Consider the following 25,800-nt stretch of genomic DNA (forward strand, 5'->3'; position numbering starts at 1 on the left):
AAATAGAGAAAATATATTAATTCAGGAAAACTTGGCTTATTAGGCAAATCGGGCCATGCATAGTAGGCTGAGAAGTGAGTTCTGGCTACTAGGTACGACATATATATATATATATATATATATAATCTTTGGACAACACCCACCAGTGGGACTCGAACCCAGAAAGCACAACTACCTTCCAGTAGCTGGCATAACTAGTATGCTTTAACCCACTACACCATCAGACCTTACAAAAGAAGTAGATAGTTCGAGATATATATCTCAAACATCTCCACTTCCCGAAGGCACCAGATGAGTGTGGGGTCAGTCTGCATTTTCCATCAAGCCACTGTCAATGTGAGAGAACTCGTGTCCAGCTTATAAGCCTATACTTGCATAAACCACAAGTGAAGATTAATAATCTTTGGACAACACCCACCAGTGGGACTCGAACCCAGAAAGCACAACTACCTTCCAGTAGCTGGCATAACTAGTATGCTTTAATCCACTACACCATCAGACCTTACAAAAGAAGTAGATAGTTCGAGATATATATCTCAAACATCTCCACTTCCCGAAGGCACCAGATGAGTGTGGGGTCAGTCTGCATTTTCCATCAAGCCACTGTCAATGTGAGAGAACTCGTGTCCAGCTTATAAGCCTATACTTGCATAAACCACAAGTGAAGATTAATAATCTTTGGACAACACCCACCAGTGGGACTCGAACCCAGAAAGCACAACTACCTTCCAGTAGCTGGCATAACTAGTATGCTTTAATCCACTACACCATCAGACCTTACAAAAGAAGTAGATAGTTCGAGATATATATCTCAAACATCTCCACTTCCCGAAGGCACCAGATGAGTGTGGGGTCAGTCTGCATTTTCCATCAAGCCACTGTCAATGTGAGAGAACTCGTGTCCAGCTTATAAGCCTATACTTGCATAAACCACAAGTGAAGATTAATAATCTTTGGACAACACCCACCAGTGGGACTCGAACCCACAAGTGAAGATTATTAATCTTCACTTGTGGTTTATGCAAGTATAGGCTTATAAGCTGGACACGAGTTCTCTCACATTGACAGTGGCTTGATGGAAAATGCAGACTGACCCCACACTCATCTGGTGCCTTCGGGAAGTGGAGATGTTTGAGATATATATCTCGAACTATCTACTTCTTTTGTAAGGTCTGATGGTGTAGTGGGTTAAAGCATACTAGTTATGCCAGCTACTGGAAGGTAGTTGTGCTTTCTGGGTTCGAGTCCCACTGGTGGGTGTTGTCCAAAGATTATTAATCTTCACTTGTGGTTTATGCAAGTATAGGCTTATAAGCTGGACACGAGTTCTCTCACATTGACAGTGGCTTGATGGAAAATGCAGACTGACCCCACACTCATCTGGTGCCTTCGGGAAGTGGAGATGTTTGAGATATATATCTCGAACTATCTACTTCTTTTGTAAGGTCTGATGGTGTAGTGGGTTAAAGCATACTAGTTATGCCAGCTACTGGAAGGTAGTTGTGCTTTCTGGGTTCGAGTCCCACTGGTGGGTGTTGTCCAAAGATTATTAATCTTCACTTGTGGGTTATGCAAGTATAGGCTTATAAGCTGGACACGAGTTCTCTCACATTGACAGTGGCTTGATGGAAAATGCAGACTGACCCCACACTCATCTGGTGCCTTCGGGAAGTGGAGATGTTTGAGATATATATCTCGAACTATCTACTTCTTTTGTAAGGTCTGATGGTGTAGTGGGTTAAAGCATACTAGTTATGCCAGCTACTGGAAGGTAGTTGTGCTTTCTGGGTTCGAGTCCCACTGGTGGGTGTTGTCCAAAGATTATTAATCTTCACTTGTGGTTTATGCAAGTATAGGCTTATATATATATATATATATATATAAATATATATATATATATATATATATATATATATATATATATATATATATATATATATATATATATATATATATATATATATATATATATATATTATTAAACATGACCGAAAAAGTATGCTTAATAATTCTAACACAAATTTTCTCGATCTTTCTTATGTTTCTTTTCACTGTTGATGGTAATTGAAAAATCAATTCTCCAAAATTCATTTTTATTTCTAGTCTGACGCGACACTTGAACGCGTTTCATAATAACTTATTACATTTTCAAAGACTTTTAGTTTACACACACACAACTATTACCTGCAAACACTAAACAGAGTTCTTAATTATGATATGATTTAAACAGCTTTTATTTTTCATTTTATACCCGCATTTTGGGTGATGTGATATGTTACAACAGTTTTGGATGAGGTGAACAAAACTTTCAACACAGGATAGAACACGAAACAATGGGTATTGAAGGTAAGAATGGAAGTAACTGCAGAAGGGCCTATTGGCCCATATTTCTTGATGCTTCTATATTGGAGTCTTGAAGTGGGTAGAATATAGCTGTGCATTAATTGGCTGTTGATTGATGGTGTTGACTTCTTGATGTGTAGTGCCTCGCAGATGTCAAGCCGCCTGCTATCGCTGTATCTATCGATGATTTCTGTATTGTTTGCTAAGATTTCTCTGGTGATGGTTTGGTTGTGGGAAGAGATTATATGTTCTTTAATGGAGCCCTGTTGCTTATGCATCGTTAATCGCCTGAAAAGAGTTCTTTGAGGCTTACAGTCCCCAAGTGTTCACTTGAAGGCATAGACGACGTTGGTCTCTTTTAAAGCTTTCTGCTTTGTGTCTGGAGAGTTTCTCATGAGTAGGTTGTTCGTTATTTTGGTTTTATAGTAAATCGTAGTTGTATCTTCTGATTTTTGTCTGTAGGGATACTGTTTCTATTAACAATATCTTTCAGGACCCTTTCCTCCGTTTTATGAGCTGTGGAAAAGAAGTTCCTGTAAAATAGTCTAATAGGGGGTATAGGTGTTGTGTTAGTTGTCTCTTCAGAGGTTGCATGGCGTTTTACCTTCCTTCTTATGATGTCTTCAACAAAACCATTGGAGAAACCGTTGTTGACTAGGACCTGCCTTACCATACAGAGTTCTTCGTCGACTTGCTTCCATCCTGAGCTGTGGCTGAGAGCACGGTCGACATAAGCGTTAACAACACTCCTCTTGTACCTGTCTGGGCAGTCACTGTTGGCATTTAGGCACATTCCTATGTTTGTTTCCTTAGTGTAGACTGCAGTGTGGAAACCTCCGCTCCTTTCCATGACTGTTACATCTAGAAAGGGCAGCTTCCCATCCTTCTCCATCTCGTAAGTGAAACGCAACACAGAATTCTGCTCAAATGCCTCCTTCAGCTCCTGCAGATGTCTGACATCAGGTACCTGTGTAAAAATGTCGTCAATATACCTGCAGTATATGGCCGATTTCAAGTTCATGTCGACTAAGACCTTTTGCTCGATAGTACCCATGTAGAAGTTCGCAAACAGGACACCTAGGGGAGAACCCATGGCGACCCCATTTACTTGCTTATACATGTGCCCATCCGGGCTCAAGAAGGGTGCCTCTTTAGTACAAGCTTGGAGTAGTTTCCTTAGAATGTTTTCTGGTATGTCAAGAGGAGTACAGGCCGGATCATGATACACTCTGTCCGCTATCATCCCGATTGTTTCATCCACATGTACGTTGGTAAACAGTGATTCTAAGTCCAACGAGGCTCTTATCCCTGTGGCCCGTATTCCCTGAAGTCAACAAATTCCTTTGGAGACTTCAGGCTGAAGGCGCAAGGGACATAAGGAAACATGACTCAAGAAGGGTGCCTCTTTAGTACAAGCTTGGAGTAGTTTCCTTAGAATGTACAAGATGGAGAAGGATGGGAAGCTGCCCTTTCTAGATGTAACAGTCATGGAAAGGAGCGGAGGTTTCCACACTGCAGTTTACACTAAGGAAACATAGGCATATGCCTAAATGCCAACAGTGACTGCCCAGACAGGTACAAGAGGAGTGTTGTTAACACTTATGTCGACCGTGCTCTCAGCCACAGCTCAGGATGGAAGCAAGTCGATGAAGAACTCTGTAGGGTAAGGCAGGTCCTAGTCAACAATGGCTTCTCCAATGGTTTCGTTGAAGACATCATAAGAAGGAAGGTAAAATGCCATGCAACCTCTGAAGAGACAACTAACACAACACCTATACCCCCTATTAGACTATTTTACAGGAACTTCTTTTCCACAGCTCATAAAACGGAGGAAAGGGTCCTGAAAGATATTGTTAATAGAAACGTTATCCCTACAGACAAAAATCAGAAGATACAACTACGATTTACTATAAAACCAAAAAAACGAACAACCTACTCATGAGAAACTCTCCAGACACAAAGCAGAATGCTTTAAAAGAGACCAACGTCGTCTATGCCTTCAAATGCTCACTTGGGGACTGTAAGCCTCAAAGAACTCAGTATATAGGCAAGACAACAACATCTCTTTCCAGGCGATTAACGATGCATAAGCAACAGGGCTCCATTAACCTTTCAACTGCGCAAATCATATATATATGATATCAGTGACAAAACCGAAACCGCGCACGTCATATATAAATGATTTCGTGCCTAGTGCTATAATTTCAACACCCCGCCTGGGATAGGGACAGCTATAGTACAGCTACGACCGATAGTTGCCAGATGCCACCTAGAAAAAAAATCCAGGCCAACATACTTGGGTGTTACAGCGTCAGTATTGAGCAAGCCACCAAGGCTGGCGCACGCAGCACGAGCTCACAGCACCGCTGTTCAGCTTGTGACCACAGCATCGCCTACAAATGCCATAATATATGTGATACTGCTATTATTTAGCAGTGATAGTATTACTGAAGCCCCCTGACTCTGATAAAACTGACCAGGATTCTGATAATAGCATGATTGTGGTGATATTTAGTGCTGTGCTCCATGGAGGGAGGAGTAAGGCTGTGGAGAGAGGGTTGTGGCATCTTCTTCTGACTGTGTGTGGCCACCATTTAATGACTGCACTCACCATACCAGCTTAGTGGTTCGCTATGGTGAACACAAATGTAGATACTTATATATAACGTGTGTATAGTGTGAGACAACAGCGAGAGGAGTAGGTTGGGAGCCGCTATTTTTGTGAGGGAGGAGCGTCGTCTGCACAACTTGGCATGCTCGGTCCGTCTAATTACCACAAGATACACAAGCTTCAGAAAGTTTCAGAAAGCTTATGTTAGTAATGAATAATATGATATATTTACTCATTAAAATGTTGGTGCTGAATGTACAACACGAGAAAACATAATTTTAATCTGAAAAAGTATATTTTTATTAAGAAATTAGACGAAAATAAAGAGCTGGTGACGCCAAATAAAGTCGACGATCCAAGCGTCGGTTAGGTTAGGTTAGGTTAGGTTTGGTTAGGTTTGGTTTGGTTAAGTTAGGTTAGGTTAGGTTAGGTTAGTTTAGGTTAGGTCAGCCTAACCTAACATATCATATTTATTCATTACTAACGTATTGCCAGGAAGCTTTCTGAAGCTTTCTGAAGCTTGTGTAGCTTGTGGTAATTAGACGGACCCGGCATGTTGTTTACTGATGGCCATTATGGTCTTTGGGCACCATACCAGCTTACTTGTACAGGTATGGTGAATAAAACAGGTAGATACTTATATATAATGTGTGTGTATAGAGTAATAACACCACAAACAATATTGTTAGAGGAGAAATATTAGTACGTCTGGCCTTGAGGGCGGCCACCGATCAGCTGTGTGAGTAGCTACGTCTTTGTGCCTTTACTCACCATACAGGCTTAGATGTACAGTTATGGTGAACAAAGCATGTAAATACGCATATATAACGTCTGTGTATAGTAAATAAATGCAAAAACAGTATTGTGGGAGGAGAATGAGGGTAAGTGAGGTGGTGTTGAGGGAAGGAGTGGCAGTGAGTGGCTCGCTGGTGTGTGGCGGTCACTCCTCGTTGCTTTTTGACTTACAAGACCAACTTAGTAGTTCGTTATAGTGAACAAAACATGCAGATACTTATATATAACCTGTGTATATAGTGTAACAACAGGAAAACTATTTGTTTATTGTTTTATGAACATAATAATTGAATCACTAATATGCACACCATAATTTTGAGTACAGCAATGGTTCACATATTTTATTATATAAATATACCATAATTCACTCTATGGAATAATATTACTGCAAAAAACTAAGAAAAAATCAGAGACATTGAAATAATTAGGTAATAATATATTTGTGGCAACTGCCGTCTGACAGCTCGGGCGGAGTAGACCTCGTCTGGCGAAGGCTCTGCCAACGCCCCTTTTTTGCCACACTTCCCTACCCTATTGGGGCTAAAATATACCACCTACGATTTTTTTTGTTATTTTTTCCGTGATCAGGGAACAAAAATGAACACTTCTATACGACGAAAAAAAAAATTGATTTTTTTTGGTTGTTGTTGCGCCTGTGGGTGTGAATTCCATTTGGGCCCCTAGCGGTTTGAGGGTTAAGGAACATATAATCTCTTCCCACAACCAGACCATCACCAGAGAAATCTTAGCAAACAACACAGAAATCATCAATAGATACAGCGATAGCAGGCGGCTTGACATCTGCGAGGCACTACACATCAAGAAGTCAACACCAGCAATCAACAGCCAACTAATGCACAACTATATTCTACCCACTTCAAGACTCCGCTCCAATATAGAAGCATCAAGAAATATGGGCCAATAGGCCCTCTGCAGTTACTTCCATCCTTACCTTCAGTTTACCCAATTAATACCCATTGTTTCGTGTTCTGTCCTGTGTTGAAAGTTTTGTTCACCTCATCCAAAACTGATTGTAACATATCACCTCACCCAAAATGTGGGTATAAAATAAAAGCTGTTTAAATCATAGCGGAATGTGAAGCTACTGAACCCCTGCGCATCAAACTCAACATTAATCCAATGACAGCAGCTGCATTAGATGCGCATTCCACCGTGACTACAATGATTAGAAAAGCTGTTGAGGAATGGGACTCATTAGTGAGCATTCTGCATCTACATCCGCCACCAAGATAATGTTAATAAAACAAGATTAAAACCAGTGCAATAAAACAGAAGCGACAAATAAGCAGGGAAAAACGAGAAGTCCTCTCCTTCATTTTAAACTTAGACCTAAATATCACAGGAAAAAGGTTATCATGTATAACCAAATTCAATTACGGGCTCACCATAGCCCGTGCTACATGGACACTCCGTCCTGAATAGCTAAATCTTTAACAACAACAACAAATCATAGCGTAGTAAGAACTCTGTTTAGTGTTTGCAGGTTATAGTTGTGTGTGTGTAAACTAAAAGCCTTTAAAAATGTAATAAGTTATTACGAAACGTGTTCAAGTGTCGCGTCAGACTAGAAATAAAAATGAATTTTGGAGAATTGATTTTTCAATTACCATCAACAGTGAAGAGAAACATAAGAAATATTGAGAAAATTTGTGTTAGAATTATTAATCTTACTTTTTCGATCATATTTAATAATATATATCTACAGGAAAAACTGCTACCAAAATATACTAATATATATATATATATATATATATATATATATATATATATATATATATATATATATATATATACAGGCATACCTCAGAATGCGAGTTTAATCCGTTCCTGGAGACGCCTCGCCTTCCGAAAACTCGCATTCCGAAGTTAATTTCCCCATAAGAAATAAAGGGAAATGAATTAATCCGTTCCTGACTACCCCAAAAACCCCACATCAAACTAAATTTTTATACCTAATTCATCTAAATAAACCTACAAAAGTATGTTCCAGTTATTACTTACCTTACTGTCGAGTGCTGTAGGCGTATGGAAGATGGTGAGGAGGGGGGAGGAGGAGAGGAGTTAGTGTTTGGAAGGGGAGTCCCCTTCCATAATCACATCAGGCAGTGAGGACCTTTCTGGTGTGCTCTCCCTGGGACGTTTAACCTGAGTGCCACTAGGTCCTGGTTGAGGTTCACTGCTCGATTTCTTCACCAAATATTTGTCCATGAAAGCTTGCTTTTCCCTTCTTCGCAAGCTCTCTCTGTAGTAAGGCATCACACTGTCATTGAAAAGATTAAGACAACGGCCTACTACAGTTTTGTCTGGGTGAGTGTGTTCAATAGTTGTTTGAATCTCTTCCCACATCTGACACACCTTCTTCATTACTGCAGAAGGGACATTCGCTGGTGCTGTTGCCACCACCTCCTCCTCCACTGCAGAATCATTCGCTGCTGTGTTGGCTTCCTGTTCCTGTTGAAGGGCTAGGAGTTCTTCGGTGGTCAGTTCTTCGTTGTATTCTTCCACCAACTCCTCCACATCATCACCATCCAATTCCAAGCCCATTTTCTGGCCTAGACTAACAATTTCCTCAACAATAGGCGCATCATTTATAGGCTCAAACCCCTCAAAGTCTAGTTCTCTCACACCTTCAGGCCACAATTTTCTCCAGCCAGAGATCAGGGTTCTTTGAGTCACTTCTTGCCAGGCTTTGTCAACGAGTTTTAAAGCACTAAAAATGTTAAAATGCTCTCTCCAGAACTCTTTGAGGGTGAGGTTTGTGGCTTCAGTCACTTCAAAACATTTCCGGAAAAGTGCCCTTTCATACAGTTTCTTAAAATTCGCTATGATTTTCTGGTCCATAGGCTGAATTAGAGGAGTGGTGTTAGGAGGAAGGAATTTAACTGTGAGGAATTTATTGCATTGAGGCATCAAATCATCTTCCAAGCCTGGAGGATGAGCAGGAGCATTGTCAAGGAGAAGCACGGCTCTGAGTGGCAATTGTTTCTCCTGCAGATATTTTTCTATGGCAGGGCACAGCACTTCATTCACCCACTCCGAAAAAATAAGCCTAGTCACCCATGCTTTTTTATTAGACTTCCACATCACAGACAAACGGGTTTTCTGCACATTATACTGTTTGAAAACCCTTGGATTTTCAGAATGATACACTAGCAAGGGTTTAATTTTTAAATCGCCACTCGCATTTGAACACAGCACAAGCGTAAACCTATCTTTCATAGGCTTGTGTCCAGGCAAGGATTTTTCCTCCTTGGTAATGTATGTCCTCTTAGGCATTCTTTTCCAAAACAGTCCTGTTTCGTCACAATTAAACACTTGTTGCGGTAGGTATCCCTCAGCCTCTGCAAACTCTTTAAATTCGTCAATAAATCGTCCAGCGGCTGGTTTGTCTGAGCTGGCTGCCTCCCCATGCCTTGTAACACTATGGATACCACTTCTCTTTCTAAATTTTTCAAACCAGCCCCTGCTTGCCTTAAACTCTTTCTTTTCTGCATCACTCGTTGCAGGGGTCTTCTTTAGAAGGTCTTCGTGCAACACCCTGGCTTTCTCAGAAATAATGGCCTCCGAAACACTATCACCCCTCAACTCCTTGTCGTGTATCCAAATTAATAACAACTTTTCCACTTCTTCAAGTATTTGTGGTCTTTGTGTCGTTAATGTTCTTACTCCTTTTGCCACATTAGCACTCATAATCTTATTTTTCTTCTTAAGTATAGTGCATATTGTTGATGTCGCTTTGTTGTACTGCCTACAAAGATCAACAACACGTGTACCGTTCTCATGCTTTCGAATGATCTCTTGTTTCTCCTCTATTGTCATCCTCACATGAGCTTTCTGGCCTTTATCCTTACCACTGGCTTTCTTGGGACTCATGGTGAGATATATAATAACAAATTGTATAGACAAATCACCAAAAATCCAACAAAACACTGAAAATTCACGACAAGAATTGATGTGGGGGTAGTCACTGCGCGCGAGACAATGGTGAACTGAGGGGCAGCGGGGCAGAGGGGCGACGATCGCCGAACGACCACGCGCTAGGTCGGCTGTACGCGTATCAACAAACTCGCGTTCAAACTCGACTCCCGAAGTAACCATCGCCTTCCGAGACAAATTTTTGGAGTAAATACACCTCGCCTTCCGAAAATCTCGCATACAGGGACAATCGCATTCCGAGGTACCACTGTGTATATATATATATATATATATATGTCGTACCTAGTAGCCAGAACGCACTTCTCTGCCTACTATGCAAGGCCCGATTTGCCTAATAAGTCAAGTTTTCATGAATTAATTATTTTTCGACTACCTAACCTACCTAACCTAACCTAACCTAACTTTTTCGGCTACCTAACCTAACCTAACCTATAAGGATAGGTTAGGTTAGGTTAGGTAGGGTTGGTTAGGTTCGGTCATATATCTACGTTAATTTTAACTCCAATAAAAAAAAATGACCTCATTCATAAAGAAATGGGTAGCTTTATCATTTCATAAGAAAAAAATTAGAGAAAATATATTAATTCAGGAAAACTTGGCATATTAGGCAAATCGGGCCTTGCATAGTAGGCTGAGAAGTGCGTTCTGGCTACTAGGTACGACATATATATATATATATATATATATATATATATATATATATATATATATATATATATATATATATATATATATATTGCAGGTTATAGTTGCATATGTTGCATAGTTGCATAGTTGCATATAGTTGCATATGTTGGTACAACATATATATATGTTGTACCTAGTTGCCAGAACGCACTTCTCAGCCTACTATGCAAGGCCCGATTTGCCTAATAAGCCAAGTTTTCATGAATTAATTGTTTTTCGACTACCTAACCTACCTAACCTAACCTAACCTAACCTAACTTTTTTGGCTACCTAACCTAACCTATAAAGATAGGTTAGGTTAGGTTAGGTAGGGTTGGTTAGGTTCGGTTATATATCTACGTTAATTTTAACTCCAATAAAAAAAAATTGACCTCATACATTATGAAATGGGTAGCGTTATCATTTCATAAGAAAAAAATTAGAGAAAATATATTAATTTAGGATAACTTGGCTTATTAGGCAAATCAGGGCCTTGCATAGTAGGCTGAGAAGTGCGTTCTGGCTACTAGGTACGATATATATATATATATATATATATATATATATATATATATATATATATATATATATATATATATATATATATATATATATATATATATATATATATATATATATATATATATATGTATATTGTTGTACCTAGTAGCCCGAATGCACCTCTCGGCCTAGAATGCTAGGCCCAATTTGCCTAATAAGCTGAGTGATTTTCTTTATTTTCAACAAATTGTTTCCAATTGGTTTATTTGAATTAAATAAATAATAATAAATAAATATACATAAATGTTTATTTAGGTAAGGTACATACATCCAAGAAATTTTTACAAAGATTGGTGGACTTATAGATAGAGCTAGTACATACAATGCCTAAAGCCTACTATTATGCAAAGCGTTTCGGGCATTATTATTATTATTATATTACATTTAGAACATCAATTATTGACTTAGTTATGTTACTTTAGATTAGGTTAAGATAAGTTAGATTAGGTAGGGTAGGTTAGGTTCAGTGAAATATTTACGTTAGTTTTAATTCAAATTTAACGAAATGAACTCATACATAATGAAATGTATAGCTTTATCATTTAAGAAGAAAAAAATTAGAAAAATATATATATTCAGGAAAACTTGGCTTATTAAGCAAATTGGGCCTTGCATAGTAGGCCAAGTACTGTTTTCTCGCTACTAGGTACAACATATATACAATGGGGGCCTCGACCTACGATGCTAATCCGTTCCCAGAGACGGTTCCTAAGTCGAAATATCGTATGTCAAAGCGATTTTTCCCATAAGAAATAAAGGGAATTGAATTAATCCATCCCACACCCTACAAAATATTAACATACAAATACATTTTGTACTGAATACAATGTTTATTTTCTAACTACAATACAGTTCCAAAGTTTCTCTTACCTCTATGGAGGGCTCTTGATGGCATATGGAAGATGGTGATGAGGAGGGAGGAGGAGAGTTGTTACTGTTTGGAATGGGAGTCCCCTTCCATTATCACATCAGGCAGTGATGTTTTCTCTGGGGTACTCTCTCTCCTACGTTTTGCCTGAATACCACTAGGACCAGGTTGTGGTTCAGTGCTTGTTTGTCTCGCTACAAACTTGTCAAGAGACATTTATTTTTCCCTTCGTTTTAACATTTGTCTGTATTGATGCAGTGTCATTGAATAGGTTAAGGCAACGACCTACTACAGCTTGTTTTGGGCGAGTCGTTTCCGCAAAGGTTTGCAATTCTTCCCTTGCTGCACACATTTTCTTAAATGTCGAGGAAGAGACATTCTGTACTCTTGTTTCTGCTCTATCGTTATCCTTACATGGGTTTTCATATGTTGAGCCTTACCACTGACTTTCCTGGGACTCATGGCGTGATATATAATAATTACTCTAATGTTCAAAATGCAAAAAATCACCACAAAAGCGGAACTTCTTATAGGCACGGTCGTCACTAAGCGGGCAGCTGTAGTAAACTGAGGCAGGTCGGCCGCGTGACTAGGAACCACACGCTCAGTCGACCCGAATGTGTACCAACAAATATCGGAAATCGACAACACCATCATATGTCGAGTCGCATTTTTCGATGAAATTTACATCGTAACTCGAAATTATTGCAAATCGAGGTGCCATTGTGTATATATATATATATATGTCGTACCTAGCAGCCAGAATGCACTTCTCGGCCTACTATGCAAGGCCCGATTTGCCTAATAAGCCAAGTTTTCATGAATTAATATATTTTCTCTAATTTTTTTCTTATGAAATGATAAAGCTACCCAATTCATTATGTATGAGGTCAATTTTTTTTATTGGAGTTAAAATTAACGTAGACATATGACCGAACCTAACCAACCCTACCTAACCTAACCTATCTTTATAGGTTAGGTTAGGTTAGGTAGCCGAAAAAGTTAGGTTAGGTTAGGTTAGGTAGTCGAAAAACAATTATTTCAAGAAAACTTGGCTTATTAGGCAAATCGAGCCTTGCATAGTAGGCCGAGAAGTGCGTTCTGGCAACTAGGTACGACATATATATATATATATATATATATATATATATATATATATATATATATATATATATATATATATTTTTTAGCCTAGAAGGGGTACCACCTCTGGTGCAAGTGTAGGGACCCATAGCTTTGGAGAAGAAAATAAAGAGTACTCAGAGAAGACCTTGTGGATCCTCACTGAACACTTTGATATTTTCTTCTCCTACCACCCCTATTCTTTTGGTATGTGTGTATATTTATCTAACTTTATTTGAAAATGTCATTACACAAAAAAAGTTACAATATTGATTACATGCAGGGTGCAAGGCTGCTTGTCACAAGTTGTACAGCTCTTCCAGCTCCTCAGATGGCGGGCAGGAACCATGGATGCAGTGAGCATTTCCTCTCTGGATTGCCACACTAAGGCGCTGAAAAAGAAAACTGGCAGCTCTAGGGTCTCTAGTTGTTTCGCTTAGCTTAGACCCCAACTCCTTCAAAAAGCTAGCAACTCTTTTACCCCAGGCACCAAGTGTCTCTGAGGCAATGGGGACAAAATTGTAGTGGTGCTCAAGGTCTCTGTATTTACGTGACTTGGCCGCTTCCGGTGATTGGCCGCTCCTCCTGCTTGTGTAGCACTGAAGTCAACATAGGTATTGGCTAAAGTTGAAACGCATGTGTAGTCCCACACCAACTGTCTACCATTCTTCCAGGGTTTCACCGTGATTCCGTCTGGGCGACCGACAGGCTCATCAGAGTTGCGGGACAGTAGGTAACGGGGCTCTCTCTCTGCTGGACAACCGGCTGTAGTAAGGCTTCTCTTAATAATGTCATTGACCTCGCCGTGTCTTGCATGCCATCCTCCTGTCCTTTGGCAGAGAAGGCCATGCCGACCGTATCTGTCGGCCTCTGCCTCGCCGCAAATACACGTGTATTCGGATATATATATACAGGTATTCGGATATATATATATATATATATATATATATATATATATATATATATATATATATATATATATATATATATATATATATATATATATATATATATATATATATAATGTCGTACCTAGTAGCCAGAATGCACTTCTCGACCTACTATGCAAGACCCGATTTACCTAATAGGCCGAGTGATTTTTTATTTTCTTTATTTTCCATAAATTGTTTCCAACTGGTTTATTTGAATTATTATTATTATATTATATTTAGACCATAAATTATTGACTTAATTGTGTTAGTTTAGGTTAACACTTTCGCGCTTTAGATTAGAGATAACTCGTCACCGTTTTCTCTTACGATTCCGCATAACAGCCTACTTTTCTCGTCCATCGAAAAAATATTTCTATAAATTCCATTTTTTAACCGAAATGGATGGGGATACTTTTGTTTTGTAGAGAATTTATTTGCGAATGGTTTGGTACCAGAATGAATATTATATCACATAAACTTCTATGAGTAAAAAAAAAAATACACAAAGTATGTTTGGGGGTGTGGCGAGCGTGTGGCAGTGGGTTCCCTTTAGCCGTTGATATATCCAACACGTGGGAAATATTTGTATGTGTTATGTATATGTCTGTGTAGGGAATTTTACTGCGATCACTGTCATACAAATTATAAAATGTTTCAACAAGTATAAACATGACAAACATCAAACGAACGAAAACAATGCGTTCATTTCTGCCGCGAACGCATACTGAGCGACGTGGTTCTATATTTGGCGCTTCTCTTACACATGCTTTGTACAAATGTTATACAGTTCATCTTATAGAAAATTTTATTGCGAACACATTGGTATAAAAAAAAAATACGTACATAGAAAAGTTGGGTCAGGAAACGTATAAACTTTCCAAGCATGATTTCCCCCCTGTGTTTTCGCCAGTGCGCTCGCGGCTAACTACTCTCCACTTCACACACTCTTGCGGGTGGGCAATTACCTATATTAAACATTCATATGCATATGTCCATGTAGAGAATTTTATTGCGATTCCAATGATATCAAAATTAGCGATGTAGGACAACTGTAGGCTTCGCAACCATTAAGAGAGTGGAAACATTTTGTTGCTGTTTGGCGCTCTCGGCGAGTGATCTGCATAGTTTTTTATTTGGTGTTGATACTCCTTATGCTTGGGCGGCATTTTATAGGTATGCTCTTATAGACAATTTCATTGCGAACACAGTGATACCAAATTTAAATACGTGCGCCTTCAATTATTGTCAGGACAGTCAAAAGAGTGTACACTTTTCGGTCTTACCGCGTAGGCGCGCGAAGTGCCGAAAGCATCTGGGGTATTGTTTTTTTTTTGAGCGCCGAGAGCGCGAAAGTGTTAAGTTAAGATAAGTTAGGTTTAGGTTAGGTAGGGTTGGTTAGGTTCGTTCATATATCTACGTTAGCTTAAACTCAAATTTAAAAAAAATTTACTCATACATAATGAGAGATAGGTTTATCATTTCATAACAAAAAAAATATTGAAAAATATATAAATTCAGGAAAACTTGGCTTATTAGGCAAATCGGGCCTTGTATAGTAGGCCGAGTACGACATTCTGGCTACTAGGTACAATATATATATATATATATATATATATATATATATATATATATATATATATATATATATATATATATATGTATATATATATATATATGTTTAGTGCCATATAAAAATCCACTTTTATATGGATAATACTACACACGTAATCCACTTAGCTGCAAATACTAGGGATGATGGGGAGCCGGTCGGCCGAGCGAACAGCACGCTGGACTTGTGATCCTGCGGTCCTGGGTTCGATCCCAGGCGCCGGCAAGAAACAATGGGCAGAGTTTCTTTCACCCTATGCCCCTGTTACCTAGCAGTAAAATAGGTACCTGGGTGTTACTCAGCTGTCACGGGTTGCTTCCTAGGGGTGGAGGCCTGGTCGAGGACCGGGCCGCTGGGACACTAAAAAGCCCCGAAATCATCTCAAGATAACCTCAAGATAACCTCTCAAAATGCTTTTGGTTGAAGCTCTCACCCACCATGCTGGAAAATCTTTCAGACTGATGGCTCCTTTTGCCACTTGTATATCGCCTCCAACAATAATTACATACTCTAACACCGCTTGAACACTTTATGCATTTGTCTGCCACTTAGCACCAGTATCTCGCTCTTATCACCCAAAAAATCAGACTCTAACAATGGAGCTCTGAAACCCAACACACACCCTCCTGCTCGATGTTGAGTAACATTCATCATTATGTAACACAATAAAGGAGTAATGGTTTCAAGCCCAACAAGCCACGATGTAGGATCGAAAAAAAAGGACATTCATCCATAGGGTTATTAACACATGGTACCTCCAACTCCTTTCCACCCAAAACTGAAAATGCCAAAACAGCTGAATTTTTAAATTCAGGTTGATAAAATCTCCTGAATTAGGACACATGTGGGAACCTTTGACAAGTTGCTGGCTTCCTGTCTTCATTGAGGCCAATAGAGAAATGGTAGCCCTCAGGAAAATTCTGGTAAAAAAAAAACATTATATATAAAACAGGTAAAACAAAAAAAAACAGCGTTGATTGTAATGAAATGCCATTTTCTGGGTGAATCCCGGAGGCTCCCCAGAGCTATCCAGGCTGAATGGATATGTATAACTTTCTGGCATCAGTCAAAGTGCTAAGAGTTCTTGCATACCGGGGACCACGAGCCAGAACCTGGTCCCCTCAGAGAGGCATGAGGAGCAATGGCCTATAGAAACCCTCTTGTGGTTTGGAGCATTCTATGTCTGCCATCGACCGGGATAGGCACCCAGAAAGGTAGGCGCCCAAAACAAACCCCTATTCTGGTGAAAATATTGCTACTTAAAGCCGAACGAGTGGGCAGAACTCCCCAAACAAAATTATCAAACTAGCATGACGTCATCACGTCACCACGCCACCATCTGCGCAACCCTCCTCTCCAGGAGGAGGAAGGGGGAACCCCAGACCCTCCGTGCCGGCAGTCCAACTGGCAGTTCTTAGGCTGGATGTCAAAATACGTGAAAAACGCAGCTGACAGGAGAGATGGAGGGATGCCGGGGAGCCTCTGGGACTCACCCAGAAAATGGGGTTTCATTATATTCAACGCTGGATTTCTGGAAGAGCCCTAACAGAAACCCACACAAAGGACTACCATGATGGTGAAATATGGATCTCAGAGTACAATCTTTTCAGATGTGATAGGAAACACCGGCTTCAGGGTGGGGTCAGCCTCTACATCAAAGACACACTCATCTGTACTGAGCTGCTAAACACCTCAAATGATATGGTGGAAGTGCTGATAATCAAAATAGAGATTTTAAATGTAGTTATTGTCCTTGTATATAAGTCACCGGAGGCAAACCCTCAGCAGTTTAAAGACCAACTAATGAAAATAGAACACTGCTTGGAAAACCTCACAAATCCAGCTCCGAACATCATCCTGCTTGGGGACTTCAACCTACGGCACCTGAAATGGAAGCACCTGGCTAATACAGTAATATCAGAAAGAATACCAGGAAGTAGCCTAAATGAACAGGCACATGCAAATGACCTGCTACGGATGTGCGACAGGTTTGCCTTAAACCAGCAAATAGTAGAACCAACTAGGAAGGAGAACACGCTGGACCTCATTTTCACTAATAATGATGAATTGATCAGGAACATAATGATTACAAATACCTGTTACTCAGATCACAACTTAATTGAAGTTATGACAACCATGGGGAGTAGACCTTCAAAAGCAGTCCAGATACCCAGTGGAGGAGATTTCAGCAAATTCAACTTCAATAATAAACAGATAAACTGGGAGCAAATAAACCAGGACTTCACAGAAATAAACTGGGAAGAACAGCTAAAAAATGCAAACCTGAACCAGTGCGTGGAAAAAATAAGCTTAGTAGCACTAGAAATATGTTCAAACCGCATACCTCTAAGAAAAAAGAGGAAGAGATGCAGATTGGAACGGGAACGTCGTTCCCTATATAGGCGAAGAAAACGAATCGCGGAACAACTTGAGAGTCGCACCCTATCTCAAGAACAGCGAAGAAGGTTAGGTAGAGAAATAGAAACAATTGAACGGAAGCTACAAGAATCATACAAAACCCAGGAGAGGCAAAGAGAGCAAAAGGTCATCAGTGAAATAGAAAGAAATCCGAAATATTTTTTTCTCCTATGCAAAATCAAGATCAAAAACCACATCTAGTATCGGGCCCCTGCGAAAGGGAGATGGAACTTTCACCGATGACAACAAAGAAATGAGTGAGCTACTGAGGACGCAGTACGACTCTGTTTTCAGCAAGCCATTAAACACACTAAAGATTGATAACCCAAATGAATTTTTCATGGATACGATACCAACATCAAATCATATATCAGACGTCACCCTATCCCCACTGGATTTTGAAGAAGCCATAAACAGTATGCCTATGCACTCTTCACCAGGCCCGGATTCTTGGAACTCCATATTCATAAAGAACTGTAAAAAACCACTATCGCAGGCCCTCCACATTCTGTGGAGACAAAGCCTAGATACTGGCGTTATTCCTGATACCTTGTATACTAAAAACAGCAGAGATAGCACCACTTCATAAAGGAGGAAATAAGGCAGAGGCAAAAAATTACAGACCGATAGCGCTAACATCGCACATCATAAAAATTTTTGAGAGAGTGCTAAGAAGTAAAATCACAAAATACATGGAATCACAGCAACTCCACAACCCCGGACAACATGGTTTCAGAACAGGGCGCTCTTGCCTGTCGCAGTTGCTGGACCACTATGATATGGCATTAGATGCTATGGAAGACAAACATAACGCGGATGTAATTTACACAGATTTCGCAAAAGCTTTTGATAAATGTGACCGATGGTGTTATTGCACATAAAATGCGTTCAAAAGGAATTACCGGAAAAATAGGCAGATGGATCTACAATTTCCTGACTAACAGAACCCAATGTGTAATAGTCAACAAAATAAAATCCAGCCCATCAACCGTGAAGAGCTCAGTCCCCCAGGGTACTGTACTTGCTCCAGTACTTTTTCTCATCCTCATTTCGGACATGGACAAGAACACAACCTATAGCACTGTATCATCCTTTGCAGATGACACTAGGATCTTCATGAGAGTAGGCAACATAGAGGACACGGCGAACCTCCAGTCAGATGTAGATCAGGTCTTTCTATGGGCTACAGAAAATAATATGGTGTTTAACGAAGATAAGTTCCAGCTCATGCGCTATGGAAAAAATGAAAATATAAAAACGGAAACCACGTACAAAACTCAGACAAATCATAACATAGAACGTAAAGGCAATGTAAAGGATCTGGGTGTACTCATGTCGGAAGACCTTACCTTTAAAGAACACAATAAAGTAGCCATCACAACTGCAAGAAAAATGACAGGTTGGATAACAAGAACTTTTCACACTAGAGATGCTATACCGATGATGATACTTTTCAAAACGCTTGTGCTCTCTAGAGTAGAGTACTGCTGCACAATGACAGCACCTTTCAAAGCTGGAGAAATTGCTGACCTGGAGAGCGTGCAGAGATCCTTTACTGCTAGAATCCACTCAGTAAAACATCTAAACTATTGGGACCGACTAAAGAGCCTAAAACTGTACTCCCTTGAGCGCAGGCGGGAGAGGTACATAATAATTTACACGTGGAAAATATTAGAGGGGCTGGTCCCAAACCTGCACACAGAAATAACATCACATGAGACCAGAAGACATGGCAGGATGTGCAGAATACCCCCGTTGAAAACAGAGGTGCAACTGGTACTCTGAGAGAGAACTCTATCAACATCAGGGGCCCGAGACTGTTCAACACGCTTCCACTACACATAAGGGGCATAACTGGCCGACCCCTCACAGTGTTCAAGAGAGAACTGGATAAGCACCTCCAAAGGATACCTGATCAACCAGGCTGTGACTCATACGTCAGGCTGCGAGCAGCCGCGTCCAACAGCCTGGTTGATCAGTCCGACAACCAGGAGGCCTGGTCGACGACCAGGCCGCGGGGACGCTAAGCCCCGGAAGCACCTCAAGGTAAGGTAAGGTAAGGTAGGTGCCCTAACCTAAAAAAACAAGACCACAGACGAAACAAAGACCCTGCAGACCCAAAACCCCAAACAGGAACGAGGGAAGAAGGGAATGTGAACGACCAAAATGCGTCCACGACCCCAGAGGCCAAGACGCGCAGAGAACAGCAAAAAAACTGCAACCGAACAACAAAGGAAGCACCTCCCCGCAGCCCAACCAACCAAGCAGCAACCCAAGGACCAAAACGGGAAGAAAATAGACCACCCAGGCCAACGACAAGGACGGCACCAGAACTCAAGAGCAGGGCGGAGGTGAAACAACCCCCAGGACAGCAAGCAGAATGGAGCATCAGGAACTGCAACACCGAACGCAAGCTGGAGCGGCTCCGCCAGCACCACCCAATATGAGGTGACAGGACACAGTCCCAGACGACGGTCCCGGAAACCCCGAAGGGAAGACAAGCCAACCCTATTAGAGACCAAAGGACCCTTCACAGTGATAGGAAAACCGGAATGACCACCAGGAAAACCACACACTGCCCCTGAGATGAAGCACGCAGGTGGGAAACCAACAACGAACCCACCAGTGCCGACACAAACGACGAGAAATGAGCACCACGATCGAAAACGCAAATCGAAAAACAGCGACTCCACAACCCAAAGGAGCAACATAACCAGCTCCAGCAGGGAAGAATGATGCATGTGTCCCTGAGACATCCAAGAGGAGAACTATGCAGGATGTGAACCGCAGGAAAGCAAACACACACTTTCTGGAAAGGAACAAAGAAAAACCGGAGCCAGAACTGCAACCCAGCAACCGGTACCAAGAAAAGGAACCAATAAGGCAGAAGCGGCGGACCGAAAGTCTACAACCCCCCCCCCCCCCCCACAGACAGTGCAACACAGAAGCCTGCAGCAAGTCACAGAGAAAAATCGTAGGAACTCAGTGCCAAAACGGAACACTGGAGAAGTCCAAAAGCAGGGAACTGAACATGGACAGAGGCCCACCCGAGCACCCAACACCAGGATAATAAGCACCGACCCAGATACACAGACAAGTGTAGCATAGGAGGAGGAAAAACGGAAATAGGCAAGGAAAACCCCGAATACGGACCAAGGAGTGGCCGGGAAGTAATGCACACGAGAAACCACAAAATGTGTAGCTGAGGGCGTACACACCTGAGGGACCTAATGGACAGCAGGGTGCAGTCAGGCACCGAAGATAGGCAAGGAATGAGTGTCCAGATAGGGTAAAGACCCAGGTGCCGACAAATGAGACTAAAAGCACCGAAATGCGGGGCAGAGCCCCACAGGACAACAAAGAACAAGATACATGGACAAGGAAAGTCACTAAAGACACACACAAGGTGACCAAACAACATACCACACCAAACACCCCTGTTAGGAGCCATCGATGCAACCCTGCCATGCAAGGAAGAGAGAGTAAACAAGAATGGAGCAGGGACCAAGGGTGGCACATACCACCCTTGTGGCACGTTTTGTACATGAAACAATGGGTATAAATTGGATAAAATTAGATTTAGGAAAAACTTGAGCAAACACTTGTACAGTAACAGGTTTGTTGATTAGTGGAACCAATTACCTCGTATCGTGGTGGAGGTGGGGTCCCTCGATTGTTTAAAGCGTGGGTTGGACATATACATGAGTGGGATTGGGTGGTAATAAATAGGAGCTGCCTCGTATGAGCCAACAGGCCCTCTGCAGTTACCTTTGGTCTTATGTATGTATGTTCGTATGCACTAGGGGACACAGGAGGAAGCTGAGTACCCAAAGGAGCCACAGACATGAAAAAGAACCTGAGCAATGGCAGAAGAGATAGGAAGCGGAAAGCACTAGGAAACTACATGGTGGAGGCAGATTCCACCCACAGGAGCAAACACAGATAAGACAGAGCCCAGGAGGCTCTGGAAACTGCACAACCATCGACTGACAGGAGAGAGGTGGGGCCAAAGAGCCAGAGCTCAACCCCCCACAAGCACAACTAGGCAAATACCCCATCAAAAGTCGAGAACCAGCACCTGGCTGACGGAGGTGCCAGACATAACAATCTCACCTGCAGAGCAGACACACGACCGTGCCACAACACAGGCGAGCCAAGTAACACACTAGGAGCATCGCTAGTGGTGCTCTCGAACAACAAGCATACTAGAGGCAGTAGGCATTGTATGTATCATTACCTGAATAAAAGTTGGAAGTCTAAGGAGAAATACGTCCAAAGGCACGCGCCCCGCAGAAAACGAGGAGGAGTACAGAGGGGGAGGAGAAGGCACCACTCCGAGCCATCCCACACCCAGAAGCTGAGGAAAGAACGAAGTGACACTCACATATGTAAAATCCAGAACACCCGCAGCATCCAGAGGGCTACGACGACGCGGATCACACGAGCATACCGCCCATAAACAAAACGCACACCCTATCCCCAGCGCGCGAGGTACGAAACACACCACCTGTCCACCGGGTAGCGTGGCTCATACACCAGGTGGACACACATATCGTACATACGCATAACATACAGATACATCGTATACACAGATCGTACAAACACCAGGAAGGCGTACGTAACAAAGACGAGGTTACGTACTGGAAGTAGAGACGATGTGAAAACAAAACAAGGCAAAACCGAAGCGAAAGAAGACAGAGGACGGAAGGTAACCAACGAGGCCGACAAAAGACCAGAGGGAAATAACATCGAAAGTCAACAAACGTTCCAAAAATATTGAAAGGTACAAAGAGACACACACGAACCAACAAGAATTGCAACAAGCACACACGTACGGAGGTACATATGGACAAAAATACACCCCTGATCAAGGAACACGCAGGGACCTCGATACGAAGGTAATAGTATCACGACGTAAGAACGAAAAGGGTAAGGAAAAGGGGGCGAAACACACCCCCAGGGACTACAGGACTGATGAACCTAAAGGAACACGGAACCGAATCCAGGGAGGGGTATACCCGAAACCAACATGAACACAGAAGGGGAAGGAACACCACCACTCTGAGGAACTGCCAGCCCCTCACCAAGGGTACAAAGACCCAAGAGGGGCAAACGGGACTGAGGGCCCCCCAGGCAACCCTTCCCCAACCCTGGGAACCTCTGTGGCAAGACCCGGGGCCGAGCCACACCCCCAAAGCCCCAGCTTGACAAGGAAAAGCCGGGGCAGCTGTACAAACACTAAGGAAGGGAGCCCACTGGTCAGACCCATACGGCATGGCTAGAGGAACTGACTCGAATGCCTCCGCCGCCACCCTGGAAGAGGAAAATCCCCAAAGACCACCCGAGTCTCAACCCAACCAAACCCCGCTCCAACCTCGAAACCCGCCTACGGTTCGGAGCCGGAAGCAAGGGATGAAGTGTGTAGAACAGAAGGGGAAGGATGAGGAGCAGAAGGAGCCAGAGCTGAAGCTACCCCCCCACCCCCAAGTCTGGACCCCAACAACCAAAATAGGGCAGCCTCAGGGCATCCAGGGCCGCAAACAACCAAGAGCGTTGCAGCAACCTACACCTAGCAAGCAACGCTGCAGCCGCCTGCACCTGATTATCATGACCATTGGCCTGGGTGAATAAGAGCACGTACCAACAACACCTGTCGCATGACTCCCGGTCAGAAGAAACAATGACCCAACAGGCAGCATGGTGGAGGCACAAACCGATGAGTGTCACCCTGAGACAAGGGGACAGAGCAACTGTCAAACTCGCAGGATGTGAGGGGGGGACTCCGGAGACACACCCATATGACCACAGAGTCCCCGTGGTGTTTCCCAGGGCCCTTAGCCTTGGATACACGCTAAGGGAAGCCCAGGCAGGGTACTGCGAACCGGCACCCAAATCTACCAAACAAACTTCTAAAAGCTGAACCCCCGGGGGATGTGTCCACTCATCGGGGCCAAGCAGGGAGTACCACCAACAGAAAATAGTGAAATATAAACACCTAGAACAGTAAAGGGGGACCATAAAGGCAGACTTCCCCCATCCAGGCAAAAACAAAAACAAAAGAAAAACCCAGCAAGAGGACAATGTACCCAGGCGGAACAGATACCCAGGCCGCTGTTAATGGTGAAAACTAGCTGTGCGGTACCCCGCGTCCCTACCAGTGATGAAAACTACCACTTACCCAGAGACAAACCAGGGCAACAAAACCCCAGCTGACTCCAAGGGCGGCCCAGTACCAAGCAGTAAAAGACACAGTGGAGGTAGAATCCTAGGTGACTTGTGGAAGGTGGCCCCAAGCCCCAAGGGCAATACTTACAGGGCATCTAGGGAAGATAGCCCTAGGCACATGCAGCACGAAAATAAAGTAAAAACAAGATGTTTCCTCAGAATATGATCTGTCAATAAGTTTTCAGATAAGTGCCAGATTACTGCTGGATGAAGAGGGCAAACAGAGTAAAGGAATAGGGTCAAATTTTCCATCCTAATTAGAATTTGAACCCTTTTAATTGCACTTGTAAAGCTCCCTTTTCCTACCATGTCTGCATACCTTGCTATTCAGTAAATTAAATACAAATTTGATGAATACATTAACATACCTTCTTCCTCTTCTTCCTGAATAATTCCAAGTTGTGTCGGTTGTGTTCTTGAGTTATGGGCATGATGTAACCGTAGTGTGGTATTGTGATGGCCCACAGAGTAAGATGCTCCACGGTCCAGTGCGTGCCATCGCCTATGGCTGCTAACCCACGATGGGAACTCACACCCACCATAGCTCCCCGCTGAAAATGTTATAACTGTAAGTGTTCATAATTATTAACTAATCTAATAAAAGACAAAAATTATATAATATATTATTTATATGAAAATGTTCAGTTTACCTCAAAAAATTATATATGTTTATTCAGGTAAGGTACATACATACATACAAGTGATGTTACATTAATGGATTGATATATAGATAGAGCTAGTACATACAATGCCTAAAGCCACTATTACGCAATGCGTTTCGGGCAAGAAAAACATTAATATCTAGAACTTAATACTAATTGAGCATAAAGAATAAAAAGTGTTGAGAACAAATACAAATAAAGATAAAAAAAAAAGGGGAACATGACTGAAAAAGCAGCACAAATACAATAGGTTGACAAACAGTGTTGATTAAACAAAAAAAAATTACAGACATGGGTTGACAATAGAGGAGTGAGGTAGGTTACAGGGAATTTATTAGGTAGTGTTTAGTTTTTATCTTAAACTGGTTGAGAGAGGTACAGTCTTTAACATGGTTGGGAAGGTCATTCCACATTCTGGGTCCCTTGATTTGTAGAGCATTTCTAGTTTGATTAAGTCGTACTCTAGGAATATCAAAACTGTATTTATTTCTGGTGTGGTGCTCATGGGTTCTGTTACAACCTTCAATGAAGCTTTTGAGGTCAGGATTGGCATTACAGTTCAGCGCCCTACATATGTACAACACACAAGAGAGAATGTGCAGTGACCCAATATCTAACACATTCAGAGATTTGAGCAAGGGCACCGAGCGATGTCCGGGGCCAGAGTTGGACACTGTCCCAATAGCAGCCTTGTGTTGGGCAACAAGGTACATATATTTGTTCTCTCTCTTTGGTAGACTTTATCTATCTTTATAGTATAGTGATCCCAGCACATAAACTAACTCATATACAGAAAAAGGCAAATATAGTTCCATTCTACAAAAATGGTAGCAGAAATGACCCTCTAAATTATAGACCTGTATCATTAACCCTCAAACCGCTAGGGGCCCAAATGGATTTAACACCCAAAGGCACAACAACAACAAAAAATTCAAAAAATTCTTTCGTCTTATAGAAGTGTTCATTTTCGTTCCCTGATCACGGAAAAAAAAAACAAAAAAATCGTAGGTGGTATATTTTAGTCGCAATAG

The 25,800-nt window shown here is 41.9% G+C and overlaps 1 protein-coding gene across 3 annotated transcripts in view; it reads right to left on the reverse strand.

Annotated features, from left to right (window-relative positions):
• The window catches only part of LOC123760820 (uncharacterized), a 948,105-nt gene that overhangs the window by 366,501 nt on the left and 555,804 nt on the right, over window positions 1-25,800 (reverse strand). For all 3 annotated transcript variants that reach the window (XM_069328212.1, XM_069328211.1, XM_069328210.1), the window contains one exon: window positions 24,476-24,658. In XM_069328212.1, the coding sequence (XP_069184313.1) occupies window positions 24,476-24,658 (183 nt within the window). The remainder of the gene's footprint in view (window positions 1-24,475; window positions 24,659-25,800) is intronic.

The sequence above is a fragment of the Procambarus clarkii genome, chromosome 21 (genome assembly GCF_040958095.1).
Source record: "Procambarus clarkii isolate CNS0578487 chromosome 21, FALCON_Pclarkii_2.0, whole genome shotgun sequence".
NCBI classification, from domain to species: Eukaryota; Metazoa; Arthropoda; class Malacostraca; order Decapoda; family Cambaridae; genus Procambarus; species Procambarus clarkii.